General features: G+C 42.1%; 1 protein-coding gene across 1 annotated transcript; it reads right to left on the bottom strand.

Annotated features, from left to right (window-relative positions):
* Positions 1–890: 890 nt before the first annotated feature.
* On the bottom strand, positions 891–6,355 carry LOC120565630 (prostaglandin E2 receptor EP1 subtype-like). The gene is made up of 3 exons (XM_039811574.1): positions 5,913–6,355; positions 3,851–4,752; positions 891–2,016 (listed from the first exon to the last, which is right to left on the bottom strand). Exons 2-3 carry the CDS (start codon positions 4,709–4,711, stop codon positions 1,747–1,749), a joined length of 1,131 nt encoding a protein of 376 aa, XP_039667508.1. The 5' UTR covers positions 4,712–4,752; positions 5,913–6,355; the 3' UTR covers positions 891–1,746.
* Positions 6,356–13,004: the final 6,649 nt, after the last annotated feature.

Here is a 13,004-nt window from a genome sequence, read left to right as displayed (position 1 = left end):
TGCGTATACCTGCGTATCACGTAGACTACACCACTGTAGGTACTCACTTAGAATACACATATCCCATATATATAGTTATTTAATTTGTACAAATGTATTATTGTTACATATTCTAGGTGGTGAACAGAATGCAGGATGTTTATGTGTCAGTTACACACCAGCACAGTGCTATTTGAGCACTTCAAAGTGAGTCATCTAGATATCACTGGCTGTTTTCAACTAGTTGCAACTGGCTGAAAGGCTTTTTGGGCAGGCATGTGGAATAAGAAGGAACAAATGTTTCAGTCGCAGACAACGCAAATGTGGTTGGAAAGAAATGATACAGGGGAGGAAATGGATAAATTAAACTGGTACTAATAGTAGCATTTCATTAAAACACTGCACCTCGTCTAAAGCCTGTCACATTAGAGCCAGACTACCTGCCTAGACACGTACTCTAGTAAGGAAAATGAATCAAGCTTGGATCAAAACGATTTGCTTAACAATCTTCTTGATTTATTATGTTGACCTTTGTGGATAATCCTTTTCGATTTGTCATCTATGGAAAGTGAAGTCCAGAATGAATCAGCAGGAAATGCCTATTGCAGATCACACCGTCCTCAGAGTTAAACAAACTCATGCACAACCCAAGCTGCAGATTTTTTATCATGAATACTCAGGAAAGCTGAGAGATTAAGTACAGCGATACTTCTCTGTTGAAATTTGACTCAAAATCTGATCAAATACTGCCTGTGTTTATAGGAGTTCAACTTTGATAACTACACCACTGTATGCAGTCATTGTCAATTTTATTTGTATAACACCTTTACATTAAAAAAGTGTAACATATTTACTAACCACACAAAAACCGTCCTTCTCAACACGACAATTAGTCAAAAATAAATTCAAAGTAAGGACACATTGCATTCTTTTATTTACATTCAATTTAAAGTTCTTAACATATCCTCAGTAAATTGAGGGTACAATTCAAGTATTAACTTATAAAATCTTACATTATTTCACACAGAGCACTGTATAAACATATGGAAAGCATATTTAAACTTAAACATACATAAGCTCCACAGTATTTGAATATTAACAGTCCTTCATGAAATACATTCAGCAGAATAATTACCGTCACTGAGTGCAGTCTTCTGTTTTTCCTCTCTGGTTATACAGCTACAGCTCAGTTTCTCCACATGTATCTAGTGTTAGCAAGTCAATGTGCAACTTATTCTTTTTTTTACTTCCAAAGCTGGTGAAACTGAAGTTGAGAAATAAAACCAAATAAAACTCGGTATAAACCTCTATCACTCCTGCAAACCTTAGAGTCTTTTGGGACAGAGTGTGGTTAGTACTGCATTCATAAATGTGGCCTACATCTGTGGCCTTCAATACTATGAGTTTCCAAAATGAGAATACAATCATAATCAGGAATGTCCACTTATTATAAGTAAACAGTAGAAAGTGTATGTGCAAAATCATAGCATTAGCTAGCTTCCATTTGACAGGTCAGACAATGAACTCAAACTTTTAAGGAGTCTGAAAGAGATATATTGATTGAATCCGTTGAGCATTTGTGAAGCGGACCAACTGAGAAATTGCAAACTGTGCTTCTAAACTAATGGGCTCCTCCATCACAGCCACAAAGCTAGTTCCTTTCACACGCTCCTGTGGGTCTCTCCTTCTAAAGCTTTTTATTTGCACAGTTCTTCGTATGTTCGGTAAAGTAAATCCACAAAGTACTTTATCAGTCTTTCTCTCAGCTCATACTTGGTTGACTTGCTTCTTCTCTGAGCTGTGAAAAGAGGCTGGTTCCCAGCGGCCTAATATATTTCCCCTCAGTCCTGCCTGGCACTTGGCGATGAGGTAGATTTTGCGGAGAACGGTGCGGCGCAGAAGGATGTACACCCAGGGGTCGAGGATCTGGTTCCATGTGGCCAGCCTCACGCCCATCACCATCAGGGTTTTATAGCTGGACAAGTCCTCTCCAATAGATCCTGTGTAGGAGCGGATCACCGACATCAGGCCAAAGATCTGCAGGCATGAAAACACGTGCTTGCAATTATTACATGATGAAGGAGCAAACACACTGCATTGATAGAAAAACTAAAATGACTCTGCTTTGCAGTATTAAGAACACCAAACAAGTTCTTACAGTGATCTGGTTCATTTTGTTAAACACAATAAAGGGATGTTCTGGATGTCTTTGTGACACCAATATTTTTTATTTTTTTTAAAAGGTCATTTTTGGGGCTTTTCCACCTTTATTTGATAGAACAGCTAGGTGAGAATGAAATGCAGGAAATCGTCACAGGTTAGATTCCAACCCTGGACCTCTGCATCGAGACATAAACCTCCAAGTGTATGCGCGCCTGCTCTACCCACTGAGCCAACCCGGTCACACCAATGTTGTTTTTAAATAGTGTTGTTGCATCCATATCATATCAGACAGATACTTTTTCTGATATGTTTTAAGATGTGGGAGAACAATGGGTCGGGTTTACTTCGATCACATGCAAGATCGTTATAAATTTAAGATGGATCAAGTTCTTTTTTTAATTGACCCTAGTGACACTAGAGCTGATACTCAGAAGAAGGCTCTTTAGGTTATATTAATACTGGAGGTATTCATCTGCCTGTCCCTATTTGAGTAGCATGCAGCAGAATCTGCCATCAGTGTTTGTTACATAGACCCTCTCTTCATGTTGATTGTAAACTGGATATATTATTTGTCAAGTTACCAGTAATTATTTTTAATCATTACTATAACTGTTTTCCTATTGAATTTCCATTGATTGCAACAGATTTAAAATTTTTTTATTTCAGGTCTAGTGGAGCTTTGACGGTTATTGTTTCCACAACAAAGTCAAGTGTAAAGTGAAAATCCTTGAGAAAGAAAACAAAGAAGCGGAATATCTTTCTGGAACAAAGAAAACTGCAGGTCTGCTGCGACTCTCAGTTCTTTTAAATCAAGGCTGAAAACTTTTCTGTTTGATGCTGCTTTATTTCTTACACGGCACTGTAACTTTTCTTCTTGTATTTCATACCTGTCTTTTTCTATTTTAGCTGTTTTTAAAATCTCTTTAATGAACTTCTTTTAATTGTTTTTAACTGCATTTTAATGTTTTTTTGCACTTTGAATTGCCTTGTTGCTGAAATGTGCCATAGAAATAAAGCTGCCCTGCCTGCCTTCCCTAAAGTGAAAATCCTTGCAAAAGAAATTGAAGAAGCAGAATATCTCTCTGGTCCTCTCCAATAATAGTACTAGAGATAGAGTCTTTTTTTTTTTTTTTCAAAAGACAACAATAATTTTAACCTGTTGCTAATTTTGAACTTGTATAAAGTGACATAATCTTGGGAGGTAATCTTTTCCATAAATGTGGGCAGTATAAAAATACTTTAAATCCCTGCACATCCACAAATTGTCTTTCAATTACCCTGGTTGATTAAAACTGTAGCCAGGTTGAAGTTGGCTGTGATGCTGGGAATCCCATGCTGTCAAACTTTAGGCGCCAACAAGAAAGGTGTAAGTTGTCCCGCCCTAACAGCTGCAACAAAACTGACAAGACGACGATGGAGCTGTCAATCAAGCACAGTCTGTACACTCACGGTCCTGAGCCGAGCTCTAATCAGACAGCACAGGTGAAAACTCTGTGTGAGAAAACTATTGATGTTATATTGATACCGCTTTATTAGCCTTTACCAATAACAGACTTTCAGTATATCTCGCTATGCTAATATTTTTTACAGTATAGGGTACTTATGCAAACCGAATGAGTTCTCTCAGAGTGCCGGTGTACTTAGAAAAAAGGGGACGTGATCTCATGACCTATCATGATTCCCTCTCATTGTACTTCCTGATACTCACCAGCAGAGGGCTCCAGCAGATACACGAGGTGACCATGATGCCGACCAGCTGCACCACCATCTCTATATCATGGGACTTTGCTGAGTGATGGGAGCCCAGCCGCCTCCTGAACCGAGCGAGCACCAGCGTCAGTCCACTGATGGTGTTACACACCAGCGCCACAGCTAGCGAGGTCAGACCTAGTCCAGAGAAGAGCACCACAAATGCCACATCCACCTCCTGAGTGTCACTGAGCACTTGGATGAAACACCAGGTCCCTGGGTCCTGATAGGTGTAAGAGCCCAGCTGAAAGCAGGGCAGCATGGCCACACACAGAGCTGCCAGCCAGATGACAGACAGGCAGATCTTTGTGCGGGTTTTGGTGACCAGGGATGAGTGCAGCAGAGGCTTCGTGACACCCAGGCAGCGCTCAGCAGCCATGGCAGAGCCCATGAAGAGTGGGCACAGGCCAAAGAACACCATGCTGCCACCCAGGAACTGACACATCCTATCCGAGGAGTTGGGGTGCACACCTCCATAGAGGTAGAGTCGGAGAACCAGGGCACCAGGGATCACGTGGCCAAAGAAGTCTGTGACCACCAGTGAAGTGGCAAACAGAAGGAATGTGGCTTTGGTGCGCCGGCGCTGGAGGGAGTAGGCATTGGCCAGGATGAAGAGGGCCACAATGTTGGAGATGATGCCCAGTGTCATGGACAGTATGACGACAATGACACCGCTGGTGGTGGGTTGCACCAAGGTGAGGTTTCCCTGCTGCGACAGCCCTTCAACAGCCACCATGACCTCCACCTTCCCTCCGCTGTCATTAGAGAAACGAGGGAGGAGCGGGGAGGCGGAGGTGTTGTAGTGGCTCAGAGCTAACATCACTGAACGCTGAAGCTCATGAGGGCCATAGTTAAGGGAGGCTGCAAGAGAAAGAAGGGCACAATTGTGTCAACATAGGGAAAATACTGATGATTTGATGTTATTATAATTATAAATGACACAAACATACAGGTGAAAACAAAGGGAGAAGCTGAATAAATGAGTCAAAACCTAATGAATACACGTTTCCATACAGGGCAAAAGTGGTCACTGAGCGGTTTGATGCATATGAAAATGATATGAATCATAGGCCATGGCCACAGTTGCGACATCTCAACTTAAATGAGCATGTTAGACGAGCTCTCCATCATCAAAAAACAACAAATGAGGGAATTTATTCTGTATTTATGATCCAATCCCTTCAGTAGAAGAGACACTTGGAGAATCTGTAACAAGGAGACCTGCCTGTCCCCTCACAAATCTTCTAAATGCCTTTTTAACATGACTAGACAGCTGTTCACCGTGTGTATGGTGTCCAGCCTGCATATCCGAGAAAGCACAAGGTGGTGCAGACTCTGATGGCTCAGGTTTAGTTCGGCTGGAGATCAAATCACAGGTCATAATTAGTCTTTCCAGCAACAAGCCAACAAAAAGCAACAGGCCTGTATTAAAACACACGACTGAGCAATTTTTTAAATCTCTTACTGGGATTTCTCACAGAATGAGTTTTGATATTTTTGAGAAATTACAACATAGATCTTATTATTTCATAAATTTCCCTCGGGATAAATAAAGTATCTTATCCAGCGATGTAAAGAAATCATCACTGTGAATTAAAGAAATATCCAGTGATGTAAAGAAATCTAGCAGATTTTCTGTACCTGATCATGTTAGCACATCAGACTCCTGATAAAAATAAATAAATAAAACATCATAATTGACCTACTGTATACAATTTCTCATTGAGCAGTTTTATCAGTTGTGGAACACATGTTAGAACAAAAATTTGATGGAAGATTTGCACTATGTTGCACCAGTTCGAATAGACACTTTGGCAGTGTGAAAGAAAGGAAGGAAAATTATGATCACAGTAATAAACAATATAAATGTTATTTATCAAATCGTCGTCAGATATTTCATTAAAGATGCAATCCATCCAATCTTACATTTACTGTATTTCTTAGGCTAAGTTCCCTCATATAAAAAAAAGTCTACTTTGTTCTTCTTTACTATTAGCTTTAAAATGAAAAAATTGACTCACCACTACATAGTTCAGATAATCTTGTCAGTCCAGCTGAACAGCCAGAAGATAGTTTTCCTTGACAATCAGGTATCCGGAGAAACTCCACAGACAGGGTCTGTATGAAACAATGTCAGCAGAGTCCACAGACAGAGGGAAAAGATGTATTTTGCTTAAACTCAGAAATCAAGTTTCCCTTTGATGAAAGCCAACGCGTCGATGTCATTTGTGGAGTATTTCCCATGGCTGAATCCGTGTGGTTGTTTCATGGTGGCTTAAAGATAGTAAAGGATCCCCACTGACACTCAAATACCGAGTAACGTTTTTATAGCGCGTCTTGATGCCTTCAGTATGTGTGGGCGTCTCTGCTGCTGTGCGCCCCTGAGTCAGCCCACGTCTCTGCTGCATGGCTCTGGATCGCGTCTCTCTGTTTACATCAACTTTAATGTCGCCACTCACGTTATGTTTGTCGCCTACATTTCTAAGAAATGATCTAAGATTGGCCTGGTTATATTTATTTATTTAATCTGTAGGCAGTAGGCTACAGCTGTGCTCACCAAAAAAAGCTTTGTCACCTTTTAAACGTCACCAAAATGTTTCAATGCGCAGACTTGGAAACAGTTCACAAGGTTAGGATTAGTTTGTGACCAGTTGTCTCGTGGTGAAGATGTTGTTGAGCTTTTTGTTTTCTGGAGCCTGGATCGATGTAAATATTCAGTTTCATACACTACATTAATTGCTTTGGCTGTATGATGCGCAATACTGCGCTCAGAATAACCTCTGAGGTATCAGTTATCCAGAGCAGGCTGTTCATCCGTCTGCTGGTACAGGGGTTTTCTATTTCACTTCTCTGAATAAAATGGCCTCAGTGAAAAGGAGGCAGGTCTATTATTTAGAGTAAATTAAAACGATTAGTTGTGGTCGAATTATGAGGTATGTTGTTTGTTTTGCATTTGTATTTTTGATCCAAATGTCTATGATATGGAAACTCAAATGGAGAAGTCATATTTAACCTCATGGAAGCTCCAGATGTTCCTGTGATTTTAGTCCTTGAGGTTTTTGCAGCTGCATTAAGGAAAACACGTCAATTTTTCTTCTGTTTGATTGACACTGAAAGGGGAAACCACGAGGAGGCATAATGTATTTCTGATTTTGGTCCTCTCGCTGCATACTGGGGACAGGTGGTCATGTTTGTTTTCATTTTACAGGGACCTGGCAACCAGCTGGACAGATTATTGCATAAGTAGAGGTTTGGAAACAGGGTAAAAATAAACATCCAAATTGGCTGCTGGTTCACAGGAAAAAGGGCAGAGGTGGGCAAAGTCATATAAATTGTTTTTTCTTCTTCTTTTCTTTCTTTCTTTTAAAAAGAGGCACCTGCGTGAAATATTCTACGGATTGACAACAGCGTAATGAGTATGTAAACTGACAGCTGTCATTTGCCTATTGTAGAAAATGTCTGTTAGAGAAAAATTTTTCATATTAAATGAGAGAGTGCGTCGGTTGAGCGAGAGGTTTAAAGGCCGGGACACACCAGCCAGACGGCTGACCATCGACAGAAAAGCCAGTCGAGATGATCAGTCGGTCCTGAGGTCCAAAAAAGTGCCTCGGAACACACTGAGGCGACACCGACTTGAGAAATGTAATACCTCTCCATAGCAGCAGGCGGTGCTACTCTGTATTGTTTCCCAAGAAATGAAAACCGGCAGCTGATTGGACGAACGCATCACATGAGTTTGTTTTCTCCAGAAATTCAAAGCCAGACTGTCATGGCCATAGACAGTATATAATGGACCAATAGACCCCGTTGCTCTGGACGGAGACCAGTGAAGGATATTAGAAGCACTTTTCCGGTGATGGCCAGCTTTAATGCGCAGCCTCCAACTGAGAGAGACAGCGTAAATGTGACGTGAGCAATGTGTCTGAAAGTTGTAAGTCTTCTGGTAGCTGTGCCAAGAGAAATCTCAATCATTCCCAATCTTACAGAGACAGAGAGCGTAGGTATATGTAAGGAGATAACATGGGCACAAGCTAATTATTGCTAACTAAAATGCTAGTTAACATCAGTAATTAAACCTAAACAGCTAATGTAAGCCCAAACTGCCTGCAAGCTTCTCCTGTACTATACGGTAATTTCTCTACTATGTTTCTCTACAGTAAGTCGCTTGGTTATGACACAATCGTCAGCCTATTTTTACAAAAACGTCTGCTATGGAGCCATAACGTGAGGTACAAGGTAATGGAGCCTTTTATACATTGTGGTGTTTCTTTAGAAATAAACAATGGACAAATAGAGTCTTTAAACGCTTCAGATGTAAAGTTACTCGCTGTCAAAGTGACGTCAAAATGAATGGCAGTCAATGGAATGCTAACGGCGGGTGATCTCTTGTTAGCATCAAAATGGCGCCATAGGAGTTACGCATTCCAGACGCTCGCTTACCCCCTTGGTTATGGCGGCTTGTTCAGAATACAATCTCATATTGTACTAAAATAGTTCACTGAAACATGTTTCTGAAAACATTTTAAGCGAGAAATAGGCCATGCAGTTCCTGAATCGTTCTTCATTTCAGCTCAACAAAGGTCAGTTTAAAAGATTTTCGTCAGATTTTGAGAGACTCAAGTCATGCTCATTCCGCTCGCCATTTCTGGGTGAGTCCCGACTGCCCTGCCTCCGACTGAACATGTCAGGTCGGCCAAAATGAACGCCGACAGCCCCTCAGAATGACGACGGCACGGGACACACCGAACAGACTCGAGTCACAGACCTCGCCAGACTGTCCAACAGCCGATTATCGGCCCTGTGTGTCCCGGCCTCAAAGGCTCTGACGTACCAACCCGACGGCCGACCGTCGGCAGAAAAGGCAGTCGGACTGATCAGTCGGCTCCCTGAGGTAAAAAAACCCAGACAGCATTTACATCTGTGCCAGATCCGTTTTCGAATCAGCAGATTCGCGCAGCAGTCACACTCAGTATGCACATCTGCACCTTTGCGCCAGACTTGTCTGTAGCTTCTGAGTATGACAGTCCGTCCGGCGGGTGTGACGCAGATCCGGGGCAGCTGCGCAGACCAGACGCCCCACAACTGAATTAAGTCCGCCCGGCGAGTGTGGGTCGGATCCACGGGAGTTGCACAGACCGGACGCGCCACAACTGAAATGATTCCGCCCAGCAGGTGTGGGCCGGACTGGACACGCCACAACTGAATTGAGTCCACTCGGCGGGTGTGGGCCTGTTCTAATACATCATGGTGTGGGCCGGATCCACGGGAGTTGCGCAGACCGGACGCGCCACAACTGAATTGAGTCTGCCCGGCGGGTGTGGGCCAGATCCGCAGGAGCTGCGCAGACCAGACGCGCCACAACTAATGGAAACCGCTTTTTTCATGCATAAACCCGCAACTCTATTTGAAATGCAGAGAAGAAGACTGCAGGCTGCACCGTCTTTGTGATTATTGGTAAGTGCATTATACAAGTAAAATTGTAAAAGTAAACTGCTGTTGATGTCATGTTAATCTGTTAAATATGTATAGGCTAAACATAAAAGTTTACAATTTTAGTTTACACTGACATTCTTACAACCTGAGACGTGTCAGACAAGCTGGGTAGGCTAGTAGACCTATAGCCTAGGCTATGCTTGTAGTATAGGTTATTTTAAACATCCACAACTAATGTGAACATAGGCTTTAAGGCTGAATCGGTGATCTTTGCTTATTATTCACCAAAATTAGGATAATGAATATCGTGTCCATTGTGTGTTAGCTGCAAAATCGTTTGTTAGCGCTACCCACTAGGCTAACTAGGCTGTCTTTTGTCTGTAGTTACCCTAACAATAAAAACAAATTCAGTGAGATGGCAACCAAGGCCAATATGTCTCATAAGCATAGCCTATATAGATACCTTTCACTCAGTCTTTACTTAATCACCACTACCTCACTCATTCACTCACTACACACCACTTAAGCCACATTTAGCCTATTCATATTTATTTGTGCAAGCATTTTACTATAATGTCTTGTAATAAATAATCTTTGAATATTTAATCTAACATACTGTTTGTTTCTTTGCTTTGTGTGCTTTTTGTAGGCTACGTCTGACAGGAGCAGTGAGGAAGAATCGCATGTCTGACAAAGCCACGGACACGGAGATAAATCAATAGCCATCAGATGGTTTAATCTGCCTTGCGACTGCGGGGGTGGCCGCCGCCTTGCCTGGTCTCACCCAACTAATGAGCAGTAAATATACAGTAGGCGCAGTGTTCACATTAGCTTTTACTTGGTTTTGTATTTTCTTTTGTAATTTGAATAATTAACATTGATCTTTAATCATATGCTTTTTGTCTTTGTTCTTGTCTTTGATTTTTGATTGTATTGGTTTGTATTGTCTTTTTGTGCATCTGGATTCACGTCAGATGGTTGTTCATGCTGTAGTTTTCTCTTTTACCTTTTTAAAATAAAAAATTAAAACTATTTTGAAAATTACAAATTGTGTGGGTATTTTATTTGGCCTTAATTGTCTGATAGCCTAAATATGAATCACAGATCAGGGCCAGATGAGCCCCAGATTTAAAATATGAGTTTGGGCTAGATCCGCACCACACGTCAAGGCATCAATAACTGTACTGGGCCAATTCTGGCCCAGATCTGTCTCTGATCCGTAATTCCAACCTGTTCCGGTATTGGGCCGTTGGAAAGGATGAGCCCGGCCCAGGTCCGTTTAGCGGATCTGCGCCAAATGCCAATGAAGACCTGGTCCAAATCTGGCCCAAATACATTTTGCTGTCTGGGAAGTGACTTGATCGGAACACACTTGAGCATATGTTCTGCGCGTGCCTGAGACGTAAAGTCTCCATAACAGCAGGTGGAGCTAATCTGTATTAATTAAAACCGGAAATGACGGAACATCTCTCTAGACCATAGACTGTAAATATTAATGGACAATGCATCCGATTTGGCAAAGTGCTGCAAATGCGGAAGTGCCTTAAACCTGCATTCCAACAGGGGTTGTTTGCAGTTGCAAAAGGAGGTCGGTTTCTGTAGAAGTCTATGAGAAAGTGACCCACTTCTCACTTGATTTATTACTGATAGCCTAAATATGAGTAAACATTTTCATAATGAGTTTATGGTCTCAATCGCTAGTTTTAAGTCTTCTGCAACACAGAATGATTGTCAGTGAAAGTGTGGAACGTAACGTAGAGTGTAAGGGCTCCTCCCTCCCTCTCGTCTAAAATCGTCACATCCGCAACCAGGATGGCTGCGCCCGTAGCGGCAAACTCGACGACGGATAGCAGATCTCCACAAACCAATGGGTGATGTCACACATGCTCTGTCCATTCATATACACACAGAGCATGCTGTCGTCAGTCATTGTTTTCATCAGAGAGTGTTGATAGCAGTCAAGAAGGATCGTTGTTGTCATTACTCGCTGAACGGAAGAAAATACGATGGCTATGAAGATACTGGCGTTGTCAGCTCCGGTTTTCTCGTGCACTGATTCGCTAGTCACGGGCTAGCACTCCACCAATCAGATTGGTCATTGTTGAGAGATTCAACAAGTCAAATCGGCCCAAATGAAGGCCGACGGCTCCTCCGACTGGGGACGGCACGGAACACACCGAACAGACTCGAGTCAGCGACCTCGCCAGACTGTCCGACGGCCGATAACCGTGTTGGTGTATCAACGCCTTAAAGCTATAGTGCGTAGTTTCTGTCACCCCCATGAGGAATTCTAACCGTGCAGATCCACCTGGCCGTGCGACACTTCTGTTGCGCCGCACTCCACTTTATTCCTATGGGTGACGTCAAACGACTGTAACGCACCAGAAAAGCATCCCGGGAAGGCGGTGCTGCATTTGAAAAATTGCTGCGCATCAAAAATCTGGCCAATACCCATCTTTATCTTTATGCAAATTAATCCGTGACACGACTATCCAATGAAAGCACAAGGTTGTAGGTCCTTTGTTGTACCACAACTGTGCCTGTGAAACTTTGGTTCCGCTTAGACAATTTATTGCACCACGACCACCTAGTAGTCCATAAAACTAATGAAACTAGGATTTGGAGAAAAATATTGACTGTTTCTGGTGAGGATTTGAGATTGCTTTGACTAATTTAAATTAAATAAGATTTCGAAATGGCTTGTATTGTTTGTATAGGCTATTAATATTTTCTTATACTGTTAAATACATTCCTAAAATGGTTGTACATTTGTGAGAAACACAAGTTAAAACGAACTGACTATGAGCTGCAAACTGACATTTTAAAAGAAACGCCTACACACGTCTGAACGAGGGGAGGCATCGCGACACCATGCTTCAGTCGTGTCGCAAAAGTGGAGCCGCAGCGTAAGTAATGACAACAAAACTGTTGGCGCGTCCACATGATACAAGCCTTACGTGATCACACATGCGGCCCCACCCCTCCTCCACACAGTTACTTGTAGCCAAGGAGGACACGGAGAATTAAAGAACATGATGGACTCTTCAGAAGAGGTAATCTTCACTTGAGTTTCTGCGCGGGAAAGTCACCGGACGCCACAATCTTCTGAACATAGCCATACTGAGAAATACAGAGAGAGTTGTGTGGAGCTGATAGTCTTAATAAGCTTTGCAGCAACTCATTTGGCAACGTCTTGTAATGTAACAAACGTTTATTAATATTAAAAAGTTACGCACTGAAGCTTTAAGGGGTGAAATATAACACCTTTGCTTTGGACATAGAACCACTTTTCTGATCTTTACTTTGCATTTGAGCTACATGCTAGCGTAAGGATGCTGCCATGCTTGCAATGACAATGCTAATGTGGTGATATTTAGCAGATATATTCTTTACCATATTTACCATCATTTCACATGTTGGCTTGCTAACTATTGCTAATTAGCACTAAACACAGTTTAGTACAGCTGAGGCTGATGGGAATGTTGCAGATCTGACCATGGCGCTAGATGAAAAGTTACTGGGGCTGTACTCAATATTCAGAACATTATTATAGCAGTTTTTTTTTCAGTATGTCGAGTACAGCCACTTTAGGGGATCATTGAAGTCATTACAACTCATCCTGAGGAACACAGATGTTTGTACCAAAATGATGGCGCTAGGAAACGTCAGGGGATCGCCAA

The sequence above is a fragment of the Perca fluviatilis genome, chromosome 1, assembly GCF_010015445.1.
Source record: "Perca fluviatilis chromosome 1, GENO_Pfluv_1.0, whole genome shotgun sequence".
Lineage (NCBI taxonomy): Eukaryota > Metazoa > Chordata > Actinopteri > Perciformes > Percidae > Perca > Perca fluviatilis.
Note: the sequence above shows the minus strand (reverse complement) of the source record. Positions and strands in the feature narration are given on the sequence as shown.

Excerpts from the sequence above, each read along its gene's own strand:
- LOC120565630 (XM_039811574.1), bottom strand. The coding sequence starts at position 4,711 with ATGTTAGCTCTGAGCCACTACAACACCTCCGCCTCCCCGCTCCTCCCT. Across the intron at positions 2,017-3,850 it reads TCTGCTGGAGCCCTCTGCTG|ATCTTTGGCCTGATGTCGGT; the intron begins GTGAGTATCAGG and ends TCATGCCTGCAG.